The sequence below is a fragment of the Chrysochloris asiatica genome, unplaced genomic scaffold (genome assembly GCF_000296735.1).
Source record: "Chrysochloris asiatica unplaced genomic scaffold, ChrAsi1.0 scaffold00004, whole genome shotgun sequence".
Classification (NCBI taxonomy): Eukaryota; Metazoa; Chordata; class Mammalia; order Afrosoricida; family Chrysochloridae; genus Chrysochloris; species Chrysochloris asiatica.
In genome coordinates, this window is record NW_006408522.1 from 36,671,457 (window position 1) to 36,693,159 (window position 21,703).

At 41.0% G+C, this 21,703-nt stretch overlaps 1 protein-coding gene across 1 annotated transcript in view; it reads right to left on the reverse strand.

Moving 5' to 3' along the window:
• EIF2AK4 (eukaryotic translation initiation factor 2 alpha kinase 4) overlaps positions 1-20,784 on the reverse strand; it is a 123,037-nt gene extending 102,253 nt beyond the window's left edge. The window contains exons 1-3 of the mRNA XM_006831781.1: positions 20,641-20,784; positions 10,284-10,396; positions 4,227-4,329 (exon numbers count right to left, since the gene is read on the reverse strand). Coding sequence (XP_006831844.1) covers positions 4,227-4,329; positions 10,284-10,396; positions 20,641-20,784 — 360 coding nt within the window. The remainder of the gene's footprint in view (positions 1-4,226; positions 4,330-10,283; positions 10,397-20,640) is intronic.
• Between the last annotated feature and the right edge of the window lie 919 nt (positions 20,785-21,703).

Here is a 21,703-nt window from a genome sequence, read left to right on the forward strand (position 1 = left end):
ATCACATAATTCACAATAAAACATTAAAAAAAAAAGTCACGGTATTTAGATATACAGTGGTTTGTTTTCTTGGTGTTTTATCTTTCTCTCAAGGAATAGTATGCAAAGAAACCACAGCTACTGGGGGGCATAATTGTATGTTTTATTATACCAGAAGCTGTGGGTATTTCCTAACTATCCTGTGATTTAAAGTTCAGAAATATTCAACCTAGGGTGTATAAGGCAAGATTATCTTAAAGAGCTCTTGGGAGGAAAGCTGGGAAAAGCAGGCTGTTTCTATGCTGTTAGAGAGAAACCACTTTTAAATCAAAAAAGGAGCTAGGAGCCAAATTGCAGCAAGTCCCACCCCCACCCTCTTGGCAGATTCATTTATTTTACTAGGACTTTTTGAATACATAAATCTGACAAAACATATATGAGGGGGTTTCAAAAAGTAACAGAGAGATTCCATTTTATTTTATTCCATTTTTCCATGAATTTTGAAGCCCCTCATATAAAATTAGATGAAAAGATCTACTTTCCAAACTAGTTCTTACCTCTACTCCCTCCCATCTACATGGTTCATTTCTTTACTCCCTTTAGGCCTCAAATGTCACTTCATGAGGGACTTCTTCTGATGCCCTTATGTGAAAACAGCCACTCCACCACTCTCTAGACCCCTTATCCTAATTATTCCTTAGAGCACTTATTTCCACATGACTTGCTATAAAAGATGGCTTTCCATCTGTGACCTTCACAGTCTATTTACTGTGATTATCTCAGCACCAGAACAGAGCCTGGCACATGGTGGCCATCCAATAATAAATATGGATTACACTTTTCCTAATTATAAAAAATAGTCTACAAGGTACACTTAATTTTACATTACTCACAAACTGCTGCTGTATCGATAAAAAATACAGTGGTTCAGATGCAATTAGAAATGCTTAAGAGCCAATTGTTTTGTTTCCCATTCAAATGATGAAATGATTATTTTTAAAGTCATATACCAGTGAACATAATACCTCAAAGAATCACTAAACTAACTTTAATACTATGTTCTATTTTACTTGGAAGTAAAACTATTTCTTTATGAATGATACGTTTTAGATTTCTTGTAATTTAGACTTAACGGAAACAGATTTTAGACACACAAGAACAGAGTTGCATGGTGCATTCCCATGTTTAATGACATTTCAAATATTAACTGAGGACACCTCAGTTGGATACGACCCCAAACCAAACCCAGTCCACTGCCGTTGAGCTGACTCTGACTCATAGCGACCCTACACAGGAATACCAGAATGTCTGTAACAACAGTTTGTACTCCTTTTTATAATCAGGATCTGCTGGGAAGGTTCTGAGTTGTTGGGAACACGAACAATCACAAAAAGTAAAATGAAAAATCACAAATCAGAACTTCTACCTCCGGGAAGATGGAGTAGACTTACTTTTTCGTATTTCTCCCACTAAGTACAATTAAAACCCTGACAGTTTCTTAAAACTAAACATGCAGCTACCATACCACCTACAACTGCACTCATCAGCATTTATCCCAGAGCAACAAAAACTTCTGTTCACACAAGGACTTGTAGATGAATGTTTATAGAAACTTTATGTAGAATGGCCGGAAACTGGACATAACCAGATGGGGAACGGTAATCTACAGCATGGGATACAACTCAGTAATAAAAAGTAAAATAATATATATGGCAAACCTGCATGGGAATTATGTTGACTGAAAGCCACTCCCAAAGGTTATTAAGCATGATTCCATTTATGTAACATCCTTGAAATGGCAAAATCATAGAAATGAAGAACAGATTAGTAGTTGTCAGGTATGACAGAGGGGATGGGGTGGGGATGAATCAGGAGGGATCTCCGTGGTGATGAACTATTCTGTATTTTGTCAGTATCTTAGAAATAGCATTGTACTGTCATTCTGCGAAATGTTAGCATGGCAAGATACTGGGAAAAGGCGCAACAATTGCATGTAAATCTGTAATTATCTAAAAATAAAAAGTTTAAAATTCAAAATAAAGCCTGAAAAATTCATACAGTATTAATCTAAGAAATAGAATTTCTGTAACTGAATTTCTAAATTGTTAGTGTTGTTAAGTGCTGCTGAGTTGGTTCTAACTCATAGTGACCCTGTATATGGTTTCTGAGGAGTGACCGGTGGGTTTGAACCACCAACCTCGTGGTTCAAACTGACCTTGTGGTCTAGCATATTATCCTATACCAGGACTCCAAATTTCTAATATACCTCCATACATTTTTTTATTTAGACAATAGCGTTCCCTGACATAAGAACGAACTTTGGAGTAACTCTCAAGGCCAAGTTTTTAAGTCAGGTTGGTCTATAATCACTTCTTGTACATCATTAATCACTAAAGTTGTTGGAAATGGCAACCGAACTGGATATAATTGTATAGGCGAAAGGCACTGCACAGATCATGTTGTGATCACTATTATGGAATGCAAGTGAAAAATCATATAATCATTTTATAGGAGGTGACAGCAACCTTTGGCTACCTTTAATAGAGGCTCAAACCAGACAACGGAGCGTGGGCTAGAAAATTAGGGCTAGTCCTTACTTAGGAGCCATGGTGGCACAATGGTTAAATGCTGAGCTGCTAACCAAAAGGTCAGTGGTTCAAATCTCCATGGGAGAAAACTGGCAGTCTACTCCTGTAAAGATTTGTTGTTGTTGTTGCTAAGTGCCATTGAGTGGTTCTGACCCATAGCAACCCTGTGTAGGGTTTCCGAGGAGCAGCTGGTGAACTTGAACCACCAACCTTGCAGTATCAAACGGCTTTGCAGTCTGGCGCATTAACCCACAACGCCACACTAGGACTCCCATAAAAATTTACAGCCTGGGAAATCCTATGGTGACAATTCTACTCTGTCATATAGGGTTGCTAAGAGTTGGAACTAAAGCAATGGCACACAACAACAGTTCTTACTACTTCTCAGTTTTCATATGATGAGATGTGAGCTGTATAGGTGAAAAAGAGTGGTTTAACATAAAAGTGAGGAAAAGATGCATAATACTGAAAAAGAAGTCTGGTCTAAGGAAAACACAGCAATATTCTACTCTAGACACCACTTAGTCTGCAGAGAGCTCTGCAGCCCAATGGAATACTCCTATGTAGACCCTCATATGTAGACTTTAGTACTGAGCTAAATGTAAATGCTCAAGAACAGAAGGGACATTGAAGGTACAGAAGGCGTAGAGTATGTCACTAATGATTGAGAAGAAAAGCAATTCATTTTCCTGATATGAAAGGTGAGGAATGGCAGCGTTTGGTCAGAAATTGCCTGTTTGCAAAGTTTCCAACAAAAAAGATCAGGTCATGGTGTAGATCCAAAATGTGTGAAAAAGTATACAAAGGTCCATAGTGATTGTTTTCAGAAAAATTCTTAAGCATCATTGAAAACCAAAACCTAAGCACATAGTCACTGAGTTGATTCCAACACACAGAGACTTTACAGGGTACAGCAGCGCTCTCCCACAGGGCTTCCAAAGCTCTCAATCTTTAGGGAAGCAGACTGCCACATCTTACTCCTGCAGTACAGCTGGTGGGTTTGAACTGCTGACCTTCCAGTTAGCAGCCATGCACTTTAACCACCACACCACCAGGGACTCCATAAGCATCATTAGACAACATTATGAATTACAAGTTTTAAAGTACATATAGATGGCACTAAGCATCATTAGAGGGTCCTGGTATATTGCTGTACGATAAGCAGTGGACTGCTAACCACAAGGTCAGCAGTTCAAATCCCTTAGTTACTCCTTAGAAAATCCTACGGGGTCACCTAGAGTTGGAATTGACTTGATGGCACTTAACAGTAAGAAGCATTATTAGTGCCATCCTGGTGTCGCACTGCGGGATCAGCACTGAACTGTGAACCACAAGGTCAGTGGTTCAAACCCAACAGCTGCTCCTCGGAAACCCTAAATAGGGCCGCTATGACTTGAAACCAACTTGATGGCATTTGACAACAATAACAACACATTTACTCTAAGACTTTGTAATTCATAAATACTGTAAATCAAAGAAATACAAATAACCATGTTCTCCTTTGTCGCTACCCATAAGAAACAAAATACTCTAGTCCAAATTGGATTTGAGGTACACAGAAAGAGCCTTTCAATCAAAGAAAAGGCAGTAGGCAACAGCTGGTGAACACAATGAGATGTTTATGGCTCTCTTATAATCCCCCAGTGTAGCACATCTTACCTCTCCACAATGTTTTTTGGCCAGTTCTTCTAGGCGGGATTTTAACAAATTAACACTTTCATTTGACAAACCTTTGGCATTCTTTAGCTCAATTTCAGGTACTCTGAAAAATAAAACAAAACAAAAATGAGGCACTTCAGAAAGCATAGCTTGCTCTCAATCACATTTGCTAAATTCCAAGTTCTGGGCCTGGGGATTTCACACAGGTCTCATATGTTAACCTCTCATGTCCCTGCAACATTCCCTTAATCTCCACAGGATCTCAACTATATCCCAGCTCCTGGAGTTGACACAGTGCTCAGCATGAAGTGACACCGTACCCTTTGGGGAGGAAGTGAGCCTGTCAGGGGCTTCACCACTCTGGGCTGAGCCTCATCCCCCAGGTGCCCCCACATCTATCTTCTCTGTTCATTACTTCAAATTTATAGCCAGGTAAAAATTTCCTGTGTTCCTAACTTCAATTATCATCTATTGGCCCCCAACTCTGAGTTTCTTCTCATCTTTAAAAAAGCATTTCAGCTCTGTTTGACCCCAGCCTTGTAACTTAAGCAAGCACTCTCTTGTCAGGCAATTCTTGACCCCGGCTTGTACTCCAACATCAATTAACCTAGTGCTGACAGCTCACTGGCAAAAGTCCAGTGTTTTGCACTTATTCATGTGCTATAGCATGAAGCTGCACAAGAATAACTAGGCAAGATGGAGCTCTGGTGATCCACCTAGAATTCCCACAATGTGCTGCATCACAATCTATGATAAATCTAGGCACACACACTCTGCAAACTTCCATTATTACAAGTATGCCTGATTCACATTCTTTTTCTTCCCTCTAGACTTGTGTAAGAGTCAACATTCTCTACTTAAGTACATAGCCAACCAATGAACATCCAATAACAACTCAGAGATTACTTTATTTAATTTAGTGAAAAGAAGATGATTCGTCACCCCCTGTCAGCATCTCTGGGTTGTTGTTATTGTTGTTAAGTGCTGTCGAGTTGATTCCGACCCATAGTGACACAGTATAGGGTTTCCGAGCAGCTGGTGAGCTTGAACCACCGACCTTGAAGTTCAAATGACTTTGCAGTCTGACGCATTAGCCCACAGAGCCATACCAGGACTCCCCTGGTAATTTACCTTAATCCAACCTTGACTACTCACCTATCAGCTATCCCAGCATTGCATTGTGATAGGTGGTTATAATCATTATCTACTTGGATAGATTGAAATCTGAGAGAAAGTAACTTAGAAGAGGGAATAATAATAGAAACACGATACAGAACTAAGACCAAGTATGATCCACCTAATCCAGGACTCCATCTCTCAGACTGGCATCAAGGGCTATTTTCTGAAAAGGAAAATTCTCCTGGATGGTATTATTTCAAAAGGGTAAGGAATGTCCCCCCATTACAAGTCTTACAAAATTAAAAAAAAAAATTTAGCAATCATCACATAGCAATATTAAAAGAATGTAAATTAATCTAAAATACTAATTAAATTTTATTTTGCAATGTTCTCTTAATGTCCTTGCCACATTAATCGCTAATGCCATGTAGTTGGTATTTGCAATTTTTCCATTTAAAAAAAAAATCATCCCATAATATTTTTATCAAGTGGGTCCATCACAGTTTATCTGACTAATTCTCTAGTGCAATGATTCTCAACAGGGTGATTATGCATCCAAGGGAGCATCTGGCAAAACCTAGAGACATTTTGGTCATTACAATTTGGGGAAGGAGAAGGTCCTTCTGGCATCTACGGATAGAGGCCAGGGATGTTGTGAAACATCCTAAAATGCACAGGACAGCCCTCCCCAATTACCTGGCTCAAAATGACCATAGTGTTGAGGCTGACAAACCCTGTTCGACATCTAGACTGCTTCCAAATTTTTGCTTTCATAAATAATGCTGAAATTAACATTTTTACACCTGTATTTCTAAGTTTTTCTTTATTTTGATTTTTCCAAAATAATAAACATTTTTTTTGTTCCTAAGGCACTGGCAACACCATTCCTTTTCAATTTGTCATTCCCTGCCAATAGTAAACCATGTGGTTGTCAGATTCAAAATGGCCAATACCAGTCCATTTCAGCTCACTAATGCCTAAGATATCGATGTTGATGTGTTCCATTTCATTTTTGACAACTTCCAATTTTCCCAGATTCATACTTCGTACATTCCATGTTCTGATTTTCAATGGATGTTTACAGCTGATTCTCTTCATTTTGATTAGTGGCGCATCAGCAAATGAAGGTTCTGTGAGCTTTTCTCCCCCGAGCTTAACTCTATTCACGTAATCCTGGTCAACTCTACTTTGAGGAGGCATCGTTTTTCCCCCTGTCGCATTCTGAGTGCCTTCCCACCTTCTGGTCCTGTATCTGACACTGTTTCTCTGCTATTCACAGAGTTTTCAGTGACTAGCAATTCGGAAGTAGTTTGTCACTCTTTCTTCCTAGTCTGTCTTTGTTTGGAAGCTCATCTGAAACCTGTCCACCATGGGTGACCCTGCTGGTTATTTAAAATACCGGTGGCAGAGCCCTCAGAATCACAGCAACTCAAACCACCACAGCACGACAGACAGACGAGTGGTGGCCGTTTGGTTTTATGTCTATACTGTCTCTTTAAATTTCGATGTCAATCTTGATACAATCCTGATATAATCAACATACAATCAAGATGTTCTCTCCTAATCCTATCAATCCTGATACAATCAAGATATGCTCTCCCAAGATGGCGGCTCCTGGAACAGCTGAGTGTCTTGATCCAGAAAATAATGGATTTCTGGATTCTCCTGCAAATTCCCCAGCTATAAACCCTCTGATCCTCCAAACATACCTTTATATTTGTTCCAGAGTATGAAGATCAAAGAGCACAGCCTTCGGTATGGATTGCATCTCAATGTCAAGAAAACAAAAATCCTCACCACTGGACCAATAAACAACATTCTTATCAATGGAGAAAAGATTGAAGTTGTCAAGGACTTCATTCTTCTTGGATCAACTATGAACTCTCGCAGAAGTAGCAGTCACAAGATCAGACGACGTATTGCATTGGGCAAATCTGCTACACAGGAACTTTTTAAAGTATTGAAGAGCAGAGATGTCAGCTTGAGGACTAAGGTGCGCCTGACTCAAGCCATGGTATTTTCAATAACCTCATATGGATGCGAAAGCTGGATAGTGAATAAGGAAGAGCGTAGAAGAATTGATGCCTTTGAGTTGTGGTGTTGCAGGAGAACACTGAAAGTGCCATGGACTGCCAAAAGAACCAATAGATCTGTTTTGGAAGAAGTGCAGCCAGAGTGCTCCTTGGAGGCCAAGATGGCTAAGCTTCATCTTTCATACTTTGGACATATTGTCCGGAGGGACCAGTCGCTGGAGTAAGATGGAAGGTCAGAGAAAAAGAGGAAGACCCCTAACGAGATGGATTGGCCAGGTGGCATCATTGATGGCGTCAAGTGTGGCAGTGGTAGTGAGGTTGGCCCAGGATCGGACATTGTTTCGTTCTGCTGTGCACGGGGTTGCTATGAGTCAGTTCCGACTCGATGGCACCTGACGACAACAACAACAAGACACTGGCATACAAATAAATTTATTTACTCTTTAATTAATTTTTGCTATCTGTAGGATAAAGCACTGGACTGCAAGATAGGTTTGAACTGCAAGGTCAGCAGTTCAAATCCACTAGTGTCTTATATCTAGGAAACCCCATAGAGGGTCACTAGGAGTCCTGGTGTGGTGTATGGGTTAATGAGCTGGACTGCAAGGTCGGTTTGAACTGCAAGGTCAGTAGTTCAAGCTCACCAGTCACTCCTCAGAAACCTTATACAGGATCGATGGCACTTAACAACAACAAAAACTACAAGCTTACTGTAAGTCAAAACCTACTGGACAGTACTAACAACAACAGTAAATACTCTAGGCATGGTGTTCAGAGCAAAAAAAAAAAAGGTTTACTATCTTCAGGTGCTCAATGTTGACCAGTCTATACTTTCATATCCTCCATCTCTTCTTATGAAAACAGATTCTATTAATTTATCACCTACTAGAAGCCATTGCTTCTTTTTACTTGCCATTTTCCTTCTTAAAAACCTTGACTGGTTTCCTGTAGAATCAGTTCAATCCACACATAACATGACCTAGACGAATCTGCCTTAGCACCTGGAGTGTTTGGGGAAAGAGTATACTTTGAAGGCTCACAATATTTCCAGAAAAGAACATCTGAGTTCTGACTGCTAAAGTTTTTGTTCTAACCAGAGGTTCTCAACCAGGTGTCATCTGACTCATAGCAACCCTATGAACAACAGAACTAAACACTGTCTAGTCCTGTGCCATCCTTACAACTGTTGTTATATTTGAGTCCATTGATGCTGCTGCTGTGTCAAAATCCATCCCATTGAGGGTCTTCCTCTTTTTTCTCTGACCCTCTAATTTATCAAGGATAATATCCCTCTTTCTGGACATTGGTCCCTCCTGACAACATGTCCAAAGTACATGAGATAAAGTCTCACCATCCTTGCTTTTAAGGAACATTTTCATTGTACATTTTCCAAAACATACTTGTTTGCTCTTATGGCAGTCCATGGTATTGTCAATATTCTTTGCTAACATCATAACTCATCATAAACTCACCAGCCACTCATTGGAAACCATATACAGGGCCACTATGAGTTGGAACGGACTCAATGGCACTTAACAACAACATCATGTTGTTGCTTATTGGTCCAGTTTTGATTTTTTTTTTTAACATTGAGTTGTAATCCATACTGAAGTCTGTATTCTTTGATCTTCATCAACAAGTGCTTCAAATCTTCTTTGCTTTCAGCAAGCAAAGTTGTGTCATCCATATATCACAAGTTGTTAATGACTTTCTTTCCAGTCCTGATGCTACATTCGTCTTCATATAGTTAAGCTTCTTGGCTTATTTCTTGGTATACAAACTGAATAAATATAGCTAAAGGAAACAATCGTTACACACACCTTTCCCAATTTTAAACCCATGGTTCTGTGTGGCACTGCAGGATAATGCACTGGATTGCAAGGCTGGTTTGTACCACAAGGTCCGCAGTTCAAACTCACCAATCGCTCCTTAGAAACCCTTTAAAGGGTAACTGTGAGTCGGAACCAACTTGATGGCACTTATCAGCAACATCAACAGTTCTGTTAGAAAAGCTGCCTCTTGGCCTATGCACAGGGTTTGCATGAGCATATGGACAACTGCTGTTGCAAGTTCTAGTGTTAAAGTTCTAGTGTTCTAGAATTTCCATTCCTCATGGCATTATCCATAGTCTACTATGATCTACACAGTCAAATGCCTTTGTATAGTCAATGAAACACAAGTAAACATCTTTTTACTATTGTCTTCTGCTTTTAGTCAGGACGCATCTGATGCCAGCAAAGATATCCCTGTTCCACTTCCTCTTCTGAATCCTGCTTGAATTTCCGGCAGCTCCCTGTCAATGTGCTGCTGCAACCATTTAAAAATAATTTTCAGCAAATTAAAATTTTACTTGTGTGTGACATTTATGATATTGCTCAATAATTTCTGCATTCTGTTTAGGTCACCTTTCTTTGACTGGAGAACACTACTAGCATCAGTGGGTAGGGACCAAGGATGCTCCCCATCCTGCAGCACCAGTCCTGCACAAGAACAAATCAGCAGCATTGTGCTTGGGAAAGCACTGCAATGCTTAGCAGTCCTCAACTCTAGGAAGTAAAACACATGAGCTTCAACAGTTACCACACCTTTACCCTTATCGTCTAGATGGTTCCTCTTTCTAGTTTATGAGGAACTAAACACACAAAAGTGAACACGTCAGAGGAAGTAGTCAGTCATGGGGGCAAATCTGGAGTGCCTATCTGCCAAGTATAAGCAGACTGAAAACAAGATCGGTTTCATGACCATTTCTATTAGCAATGTGTATTGGTGAGTGGAAGATAATGTGAAATACAATTGTAAATGGAAAGGAAGCAAGAAGGAGAAAAGAAAATGAATTTCAATCTGTTTCTGAGTTGTCAAAATAGGAAACTAAAATCACATCAAGGCTATTTACAAATGTACTCACACATCTGGATAGGTGGGTGGGCATTTAACCCTCAAATCTACTTTCACATAAACTTCTTCACCAGTCAGGCCCTGAGGGTACAGAACTAAATTTATTTCAGGTGGCTCTTTAACCTAAAAGAGAAAAAAGAAAATTGTTTTCCTAGAGAACAAAACAATAAAAATTAAGACAATTACCATTATTTGTTCAAAAGTTCTGTTTTAAAAATACTATATGTGATTATATTTTATATGGAATCCTGGTGTGGCACTCTAGGATAAGCACTGGACTGCTAACTATGAGGTCAGTGGTTCAAACCCACCAGCTGCTCCTCAGAAACCCTATACAGGGTGGCTATAAGTCAAAACCGACTCTACAGCACTTAATAACAACAACGTATTTTATATAGTTTTTTTGGTATATTTTTGTAAAATACATCTTAAAAACAAAACCTGCGCCAGAGTGAATGTATTTTCTCTTCCTTGATAATCTAAGTAGTGCTTAGTATCCATTCATTCCAACGTTGTTGTTGTTGTTAAGTGCCGTCGAGTCAGTTCCGACCCATAGCGACCCTGTACAGGGTTTCCGAGGGTGTAAATCCTTACGGGAGTAGAAAGCCTCATCTTTCTCCCGCGGAGCGGCTGGTAGTTTCGAACCACTGACCTTAAGGTTCGCAGCCCGATTTGTAACCACTACGCTACCAGAGCTCCTTCCAACGTTACTGATTGCCAATTCGTTGCTGAGTGCAGCCCTGGGTGCACTGCTGACTTGTGGGCTGATCTGATGCCGAAAAGACTTCAGAGGAGCTTCTAAAAACAGAGTAGGAATAAAGGTGTAACAATCTACTTCCCAAAATTAGCCAGTGACAACCCTATGGATCACAATGGTCTGATCTGCAATTGATCACAGGAAGGTACAATACTAGGTAGCACTGTGTTCAGATGGGCGTGAGGGTGCCGTGCGTATGGACACGGCCTACTCGATGGCAGCTAACAACAACAACAATGGACACAGTGGTTGAGGGGACAAACCTATTGAGGGAGGTCAGTCAAGGAAGGCCTGACTAGATGGCCACTACAAAAGGATCACAATTAAAAGGATAGAGTGGGAGAAAATCTGGAACAAAACTCAAAATTATAAAAAAGACCACTTTTAGTGGTCAGATGAGTCCTGATGTGGCACTGTGGGTTAATGCGCCAGATTGCAAAGCCATATGAACTGCAAGGTTGGTAGTTCAAGCTCACCTCTGCTCCTTGGAAACCCTATACAGGGTCACTATGGGTCGGAATCGACTTGACGGCACTTAACATCAACAACGACAGTGGTCAGATAGAATGCCTGGGGTGGGATGCGGCAGAAAGCCTGTGACTATGGACCATGGCCACCGTTGAGCTCTGGAACTAAATTCAACTCCATGACTCAATTTCCAGCCAAGCTATAGACAGGTATATAGGGGTTGGGGTGGGGGATCAATACTAGTGAGGTAGACACACCATAGAACGGTCAATCATTTGAGATGAAAAGGGCATTGTTTATCCAATGACAACATTCAGAAAGGCTGGGAAAGGAGGAGGGTGGAAACAAACACAGGGAGGAAGGGGGATAGTGACCTTACATTGAGGGATTACAAATCATTGAAATTAAACCAAGTGTATAATTTGTTGAATGTAAAACTGATGGTCTACACTTCACTCAATTCACAATAATAAGTTTTTTTAAAAAAGTTATAATGAATATCAAGAAAAAGGAAGGCCTCTTTGAGGCAGGGATATTCAGTATCAAAACATCAGTAATGAGATTAACAAGCGAAAACCCTTGAAATGGGGAAATCTGGTAACTCTTCTAAAATTGTGTGCTTTTTAACCAACTGCTTTTCACCAAAATAACAAACATTAATTTATTTATATCCACTTTTTTTTTTTTCAAGCAATATGTCAGGCAGAGTCCTGGTGTGGCACTGTGGGCTAACGAGTCAGACTATAAAGTCATTTGAACTCCAAGGTTGGTGGTTCAAGCTCACCATCTGCTCCTTTGAAACCCTATACAGGGCCGCTATGGGTCTGAATTGACTTGACAGCACTTAACAACAACAACAACAACAACATATTATATACACATAAAGAAAAGCAAGGCAGCCAAAGGAAGAAACTATTTACTGAACACTTCTATGGTCCAGATACTTTGCCAGCTCAGCATGGCAGATGCCATCTCCAATTTAAAGGTAAAGAAAACAAGTTTCTTGCCATAGACAGATGGTAACAGAACTCTAAATCAAACTCAACTTTGATTCTAAAATCTGATTCTTTTTATAACCACTCTGCGTTTTAATAAAACGTCATTCCTACAAGTTACCATATTTCAAGGACTGAGTGTTAGCTTTGTGAATGTCCAGGCATTGAGGGCAAAAAGAGAAACGGTGTTATCAGAGAGGAAAACCAAAAATCATAAACACTCCTTGGGGGCAACAAAGTACTTGCCAACATTAAATTATAACAGAAATGTATAACATGGAAACACATCTGAGGGGGCTTCAAAAAGTTCATGGAAAATGGAATGAAAAGATAATAGAATGTTTCCACTAACTTTTTGAAGCCTATTTGTATGGTGTGTGGATTCATGTTGCTGAGTGCTGTCTGGTCGGTTCCAACTCGTAACGACCCTTTGCACCACAGAACAAAACATTATCCAGTCCTGGACCATCCTCACAACTGTTGTGTTTGAGTGTACCGTTACGGCCACTGTGGCACTCCATCTCATTTAGGGTCTTCTTTTTCACTGACCCTCCACTTCACCAAGCATTGATGCCCTTCTCCAGAGACTGGTCTTCCTGACAACATGTTCAAAGTACGAGAGACAGCCATCCGTGCTTCTATGGAGCATTCTGGCTGGACTTTTTATCCAAGACAGTTTTGTTTGTTCTTTAGGCAGTTTATGGTACTTTCAATATTCTTCACCAACACCCTAATTCAAATAATCGAGTCTCCTACTGTCTTCCTTATTCACTGTCCAACTTTCACATGCATATGAGACCATTAAAAACATCATGGCTTGGGTCAGGCACACCTTAGTCCTTAAATGGACATCTTTCATTTTTAACACTTTAAAGAGGTCTTTTAGAGCAAATTTGCCTAATGCAATACACCATTTGATTTCTTGACGGCTGCTTCCATAATAGTTGACTGTTGATCCAAGCAAAATGAAATCTTCGACAACTTTAATCTTCTCCATTTATCATGATGCTATCCATTGGTCCAGTTGTGAGGATTTTCATTCTCTTTACATTGAGGTGCAATCCATATTGAAGGCTGTAGTCTTTGACCTTCATCAGTAAGTATTTTAAGTTTTCTTCACTTTCAGCAAGCAAGGTTTGGGCATCAGCATATCACAGGTTGTTAATGAGTCTTCCTCCAATCCTGATGCCACATTTTCCTTCATATAAACCAGCTTACTGGGTTGTTTGCTCAGCAAACAGATTGACTATTTATGGTGAAAGAATACAATCTTGACCCATACATTTCCTGATTTTAAACTATTCAGTGTCCCCTTGTTCTGTTTGAATGACTACCTCTTGTTGTTCAAATGAATACTTATGTACAGGTATTTCATGAGCACAATTAAGTGTTCTAAAATTCCCATTCTTCTCAATCTTATCCATAGTTTGTTATGATCCACACAGTATAATGTCTTTGCATAGTCAACAAAACATATATAAACATCTTTCAGATATTCTGTGCTTTCAGCCAAGATCCGTCTGACATCAACAATAATATCCCTCAAAAATCCGACTTGAACTTTTGGCAGCTCCCTGTTGATGTACTGCTGAAAACATTTTTGAGTTATCGTATACAAATTTTTACTTGTGTGTGATATTAATGATTTTGTTAGATGATTTTCACCTTCTGTTGGGTCACTTTTCTTTGGGATAGGCACAATATGGATCACTTCCAATCAGTTGGCCAAGTAGCTGTCTTCTGAATTTCTTGGCATAAATAAGTTAATGCCTCCAACACAGCATCAGTTTGTTGAAATATTTCTATTTTTATTCTATGAATTCCTGGAGTATTGTTTTCCTCAATGCCTTCACTGCAGCTTGGACTTTTTCCTTTAGTAACATAGATTTTATTATAGGCTACCTTTTGAAATGGAGTCTTGGTGTGGCGCTGCAGGCTAATGCCCTGGACCATAAGGTCAGTTTGAACTGCAAGGTCAGTGGTTCAAACCTACCATCTGCTCCTCAGAAACCCTATACAGGCTCGCCAGGAGTCTGCATCAACTCTTACCACTAATAACAACAACCTCTTGAAATGGTTGAACGTCAACCAATTCTTATTGTTACAGTGACTGTGTATTCCTTCCATCTTTTTTGATGCTTCCTATATCATTCATTTTGTTGTTGTTTAAGAATTAAAAAAAATTAGATTCCCTGGTAGCATAGTGGATTATGAGCTGGGCTGCTAACTGAAAAGTCCATAGTTCAAATCTACCCGATGCTCTTCAGGAGAAAGATGAGGCTTTCTACTCCCATAATGATTTGTGGCCTCAGATACCCATTAAAGGGTCACTGTGAGTCAGAACCAACTCGATGGCACATAACCGCCGCCACCACCACCAAATTCCTTAACATTTAATAACTCACAGCTTCATTTTAAACAAACATTAAGATATTCTGAGGAGTTCTAGTATAAAGCTACAGGATAAGCACTGGACCACAAAGTCAGTTTGAATTGCAAGGTCGGCAGTTCAAATCTACTGGCTACTCCTCAGAAACCCTTTACAGGGTCACTCTGACCCAGAATGGACTCGACAGCATGAAACAACAACAGCAAAATAGTCTGAAATAAATGTGAATTTTTCCCAGATTAAATAAACGTAATGTTTGGCACTTGACAACAACAACAAATGTTCATTCAGAGTCCTGGTGTGGCACTATGGGTTAAGGCGCTGGACTGCAAAGTTGTTTTGAATCTCAAGGTGAGTGGTTCAAGCTCATCAGCCGCTCCTCGGAAACCCTATACAGGGTTGCTATGGGTTGGAATCTACTTGATGGCATTTAACAACAACAATAATGTTCATTCACTAATAAATACCAGCAGATTTTTAAAAACTAGGCAAGATGATTCTAAAGTTCCTATGAGAAAACTAATGTAAAACTTGTTCAGTGCCATAGCATCACTTCTGACTCATAGTGACCCTGGACTGGATTTCCAAGGAGCAACTGGTAGGTTAGAACCACCAATCTTGCAGTTAGAAGTCCAGTGCTGACCCTACAGCACCACACCATGACTTCTAGACTGAATTGTGTCCCCGTCACCCCCAACCTGTGTTAGCTTGGCTGGACCATGATTCTCAGTGGCTTGGCAGTTACCGGATAATCCCCATGATGGGATCTGATGTGCTAAACCAACAGAGGATTAAAGATGGGATGTCGTTGTTGTTGCTAAGTGCCACTGAGGTGGTTCTAACTCACAGGGACCCTATACAGGGTTTCCAAGGAGCAGCTGATGGGTTTGAACTGCTGACCTTGATCCCACCACAACTCTGGACCCAACATATGGGAGATTCCCAAGGAAAGAGATGTGAGCAGAGAAAAAGGGACCTACTACCACCAGGAAAGAAGAGTCATGAGTGGAGTGTGTCCTTTGGACACAGGGTCAGATCCCTTCCCTGAGAAACTCCTAAAACCAAGGAAAGACTGATGCCAAGAAGCATGGAGACCCCAAGGAATGCTGGGTCTACAGATGCTGAAAGGAGACAAGGACCTTTCTCCAGGGTCAGAGCTTTAAATTTGGACTTTGGGCCTTCTACACTGCAAGAAAATAAATTACTGTTAGAAGCATGGTATTTCTACTATAGCAGTACTGTTGTTGTTATGTGCGATGGAGTCAGTTCCAACTCATACCGACCCTGTACAGGGTTTCCAAGGCTGTAAATCTTTATGAGAGCAGAGAGCCTCATCTTTCTCCCGTGGAACAGCTCGTAGTTTCGAACTGCTGACCTTGAGGTTTACAGCCCGATTCATAACCACTACACTAGCAGCACTAGATAACTAAAACTAGCCAGGAGATTTTTGTAAAATGAAAGCACTAAATACACTTGGTATAAAACTACAATAATAAAAGGTATGTGGATGCCAACAAGTCAAATTTGAAGTCATACTGACTCCCATGTGACAGAACAGAACGGAACCAGAGTGTTTTCTTGGCTGTAATCTGTCTCACATGGAGCCACTGGGTGGATTCGTACGCCCAACCTTTCAATTAGCAGCCATGTGCTTAATGACTCCACGAGGACTCCTGTGGTTGTTAGGTACCACTGAGCTGGTTCCAACTCATAATGATCGTATGGCCCAGTTCTGCACCAGCCTCATACTAGTTAGGTTTGAGCCCATTGTCGCTGCAATAGGTCAATCCATCTCCTTGGGGGTCTTTCTTTCCTTCACTGAACCTCCAAGCATGCTATGTCTTCTCCAGGGACTGGTCCCTCCTGACAACATGTCCAAACATATGAGATGAAGTCTCGCCATCCTCGGTACTAAGGAACAATCCAGTTGTGCTTTTTTGTCCCTTTAATTTAAATTTTTAAAAATCTTTTTATTATGAATTAAGGTTTACTGAGCAGATCATGTGTTTTACATTCAACACCAGTCCCCAAACAGATTCTCTTGTTTTTCTGACAGTCTACAGCACTTTCAATAGTTTTCCCTCAAGTCCCATACAGTGTCGCTGAGTCGGAACCAACTCCATGGCACTTAACAACAACAATGCCTAAGATATCAGTCTTCATGTATTTCATTTCATTTTTTACGACTTCAAATTTTCCTAGATTGCTACTCTGTACACTTTATGTGTTGGTTTATTAATGGATATTTTCAGCTGTTTCTTCTCAATTTGAGTTCTGCCACATCAGCAAATGAAGGCCCTGAAAGTTTTACTCAATCCACGCCATTAAGGTAAACTATACTTTGAGGAGGCAGACATTGTGCGTAGCCACAAAACACTGTCTGATACAGTATGCACCATGAGCACCTCAACTTGGAAGGCACTCCAAATACAACTGAGGAAGACTGGCCTCCTCAAAGTACATGGAGCTAAGAATTTTTTAAAAAGTGAGAGAGAGTAAAAAAGAGCTACTTCTATACTTATTTGGTGAAACTTGCAAAATGAAGTCATGAAAGAATTAAAAGTACAATCTCAGCAGATTCCTCTTTTTGATAACATTGGAATAGGCTAGTGTTTTCTACAAAGAAATAAATCACAGGTACCATGAAACAGAAAACAAGGCACTTTGACTATATTAAATGTTTTTTTAAAAAAATACATAAATATCTACATGAACACAGTTTATTAGGGAGAAATATTTGCAATATATGACCTAAAGTGCAAATTTTCTTAAGATACCTCTTGTAGATGTATAAGCAAAAATGACAAGACAGTAGAAAAGTAGGCAAAGAACATGAACAAGATCACAAAAAAGAAAAATCCATGACTTACAACGATGGTCTATATAATTTATAACCGAGGATCCACATATTAAAATGAGGTATGTCTCATCTATCTCCTAACAAAGAGGAAAAAACTCTGACACATACAATGTTAGTGAAGATGTGGGAAAATAAGCACTCTCATATCCTACTGCTGGGCCCAAAGACAGTGCAGGATTTTTGGAGGCCAATAACCATCAAAATATGAATAAGCAGCCCCGTTGCTGAAATTGAAACTTAGCCAAGACAATAACTTGGTGACTACAGAGAAAATCGTATTATAAATCAGTAGTGTCCAAACGTTTTTAATATGTAAAATAACTTTTAGTATATGCTTCAAAATGTTTGTTGTTACGTGCCGTCGAGTCAATTCCAAGGCATTGTGACTGTATAGGGTTTCCGAAGAGTAGCTGGGGAGTCTGAAAACAACCTTGCTGTCCAGTGATTATCCTACAGCACCACAAAATGTTTAATTATTTATAAATAATACACCTGAGCTACTAAACTGAAAAGGGGAAAAGATGAAGCCTTTTGTTCCTACAAAGATTTACAGCCTTGGAAACCCTATACAGGGTCATTACGTGTCAGAACTGACTCCATGGCACTTAACTAAATCATCCCCTCAAAGGAAGTTTTTAAAAAATCTGATCTGAGCAAATTTTATCAGCAGCAAATTTGGCCTGAACGGACACAAGGCTATTTGCAGTCTTTATTTCTCTAGCTCAGTGTAAATATTTGAAGATTCACGCATTTTTCTTGTTTGTGATTATGGATGCTGCCCCAGACGCCAAAGGAAGTGCGAGGTAATGTGTGGCACATGTGCACATGAACCTGAGCAGAACACTTCTGAATTCTGAAACCAGCAGGTCTCAGCTTTGGATAAGGGATTAAGAACCTACATAACCTTTTCCTAAAGACTGACAAATGTGATAGAACTAGTAAGTATTTAATGACTGACTAAATTCTGACTCATTTTAATGACCATCAGTTTTTTGCCTTTTGGGCCTAATGAGTGTTTAGGGCCATTAGCCCTGTGTACTCTAAGTCATAGACAGCTACTTGAATTCTGCCTTCCATAGTTTTTATTTTAGGGGGGAGGTCTGAGGTGGGAGTAGAGTCTTCTATCTTGTTTTGAAGACCACCAGTTGTAAATTCTCCGTAATCCCTATCTTCAGCACCTCCTTTTTCCTTTCCATTTTCCCGTAGCCTTGTTGTTGTTAGGTGCCATCGAGTTGGTACCAATTCATAGTGACCCTATGCACAACAGGAAGAAACACTGTCCAGTCCTGGGCCAACCTCACAATGGATGTTTACAGCTGTTTCTCTTCATCTTGAGTTGTGCCCCATCAGCAAATGAAGGTCCCAAGGGCTTTATTCCATTTTCATCATCACAGTCAACTCTACTTTGAGGAGGCAGCTCTTCCCCAGTCACATTTTGAGTGCCTTCCAACCTGAGGGGCTCATTTTCTGGCACTATATCTGACGTGTTTCACTGCTATTCATAAGGTTTTCAGTGACTAAATATTCGGAAGTAGTTTGTCTCTCCTTCTTCTTAATCTGTCTTCATCTGGAAGCTCATCTGAAACCTGTCCACCCTGGGTGACCCTGCTGGTATTTAAAATATTCTGGCATAGCTTCCAGAACCACAGCAACACAAAAGCCACCACAGTACAACAAACTGACAGACGAGTGGTGGCCTGTAGCCTTAGACCAGACAATTAAGTATGTATGAGGCAAATAAATTGTCTCTGAACAAAGTCTTAAAGGCTTTACACTGTATACTTTATGACATTTATTTTGACTTGCTGCTTAATGGGCCTACTTCCTGATTCTCAACTATGTGTTGGAACAGAGAGATTGTCAGTCACTAAAAACTATATTATTTTATTATAAGCATATAAAGGGAACATATACATTGTTCCACAATTTCAGGTTAAAAGTAACTCTTGAAATGAAGTACTGGAAAAGTAAGTTCCCTGGGGATAGGGGTTTTTACTTTTACCACTGCTGTATCTCAATACCCAGAACAATAAATATTTAATGAAGGAAGAAGCACACAGGGTGAGAGGGAGAATGTTTTGCCCTGACAGGTCCTGAAGATCCAATTTCGGGGGAAACCCTGGATGTGTAGATGAGACAGGTGCTGTGGAATGCCAGAATTAAAGGCAGATGAAAGAAGGTACGACGTCTTAAATAATGATATTCACATGCGTTAACAGTTTGGTAGATGAACTCTTCAGAGATAAGGGAAAAGCTGCCAGCACCAGCAGATTATAATGTGCCCTAACTTTCAGACAAAAAGGAAAACAACATTTTAAACCAATGCCGTTTAAAATGATATAGACTCCGCACACTCCCTCTCCAATACAGCTAAGATGACTGTATTTTTTACCCTATACTATGTGTCTTAGAAAGGCAGAGTTTCTCCATGCCAGCAAACACAGTGAGGCTGCCCGGGGAGGAAAACGGGTTATGTGGTCTACAGTTTTGAACACACCGGAGGGTGAGACTTGAAGAAGGCGATCAGTAAGGTTTGCACAAGCGCCCCAAAGCCTTCCCAGAACAAAGTTGTAATGGGTCCAAAATGAGTATGTTGCATCATAGAGGGCCAAGCTGGAGAGTAGCAAGAATGCTATTAGAAGGGTAAGTATTAACGGGGATAAGAAGCAGTACTAGGTAAGAGAGAACAGCCGACTTGGGGGAAAGGATGTAAGAGAATTTGGCGCAGGTAGAGGTTCCGGGGACGTGCAGGTGTAAGAACAAAAAGTAAGCGTAGCCGAAATCTGGGGGATGGAAGGGCTGAAGGATCCTAAGGGTCAGCCCAATCAGGAAGCTTTACAGCTCGGGCTCCGGGCCCGGCGTAGTGCGCCAGCCGGGCCGGACAGGCCACGTTCTTACCGGCCCGCTCGTGTCCGGTCGCAGATCCTGGAAGTCGGCGCCGTAGATGGCCTCCAGCGCCTGCAGCTCGTGGTCCTGCCGCTGCGGGTAGCTCTCCGGCGGTTCGTCGCGGCCGCGGCCGGGAGCCCCACGGCCCCCAGCCATTGCAGCGCGGCGGCCCAGGCAGGGCGGCCTGCTGTATGAAGCAACACCGGTGGGCCCGGGGGCGGGTCTGAGGCGAGATGGGGGCGGGGCTCCACGTCGGGGACAGGCCCTGCGCCGGGGGCGGGATCGATCGGGGCTTTGCACCCGGCGGGCTAGGGGCGGGGCTCCTTAAGGAGTGGGACCACGGGATGCAGGGAGGGAGGTGTTTGTCCAATTGCTGCGCGGGAACGGGAGTAAGGCACCTACAGTAATGGTGGTGGTGGTGGTAGTGAATCGGTGCCGACTCACAGCGACCATGTATAGGGTTTCCGAGGCTGTAAATCTTTCTCATCTTGCTCCCGCGGAACGGCTGGGACTTTTGAACTGCTGACCTTGAGGTTAGCAGTCCGACTCGTAATCAGTACGCTACCAGAATGGGAGATCAAATCACAGGACGGAATGACAGCGCCAAATAGTTTGGTTTTCAGTAAACACTTTAAAAACAGCAAGAGAGTGAAGGGCAGACTTAGCTAGATTCTCAATTTCTTGTCCTACTTTGAACCCTCCCAGTAGCGTTGTTAGAGGGATTGAGGAATGTGTGCGGAGACACTATCAGAGGCGGTAACACCCAAACAGCTGTGTATAATCTTGTGCGTGCACAGTGTTTCAGCAGAAATGTATTATTTTAAGTTAAAATATCTCTGTATTTCAAACCCACCAGCCAGTCTGGAAGAAAGGTGAAGCTGTCTGCGGCTGTGACGATTTACTGTCTCGGAAACCCCAGATAGGGTCTTTATGAGTCAGAATCCACTGGACTGTAGGTTTGCATAGTTATAAAACAAAAACAAGCTTTATAAATCCAGTTTGTATGTATCAATATACCTCTAAGGCTAAACTCTACGCTAATCTACTTTTTGAACCTTCTAATGCTCTTAGGTCA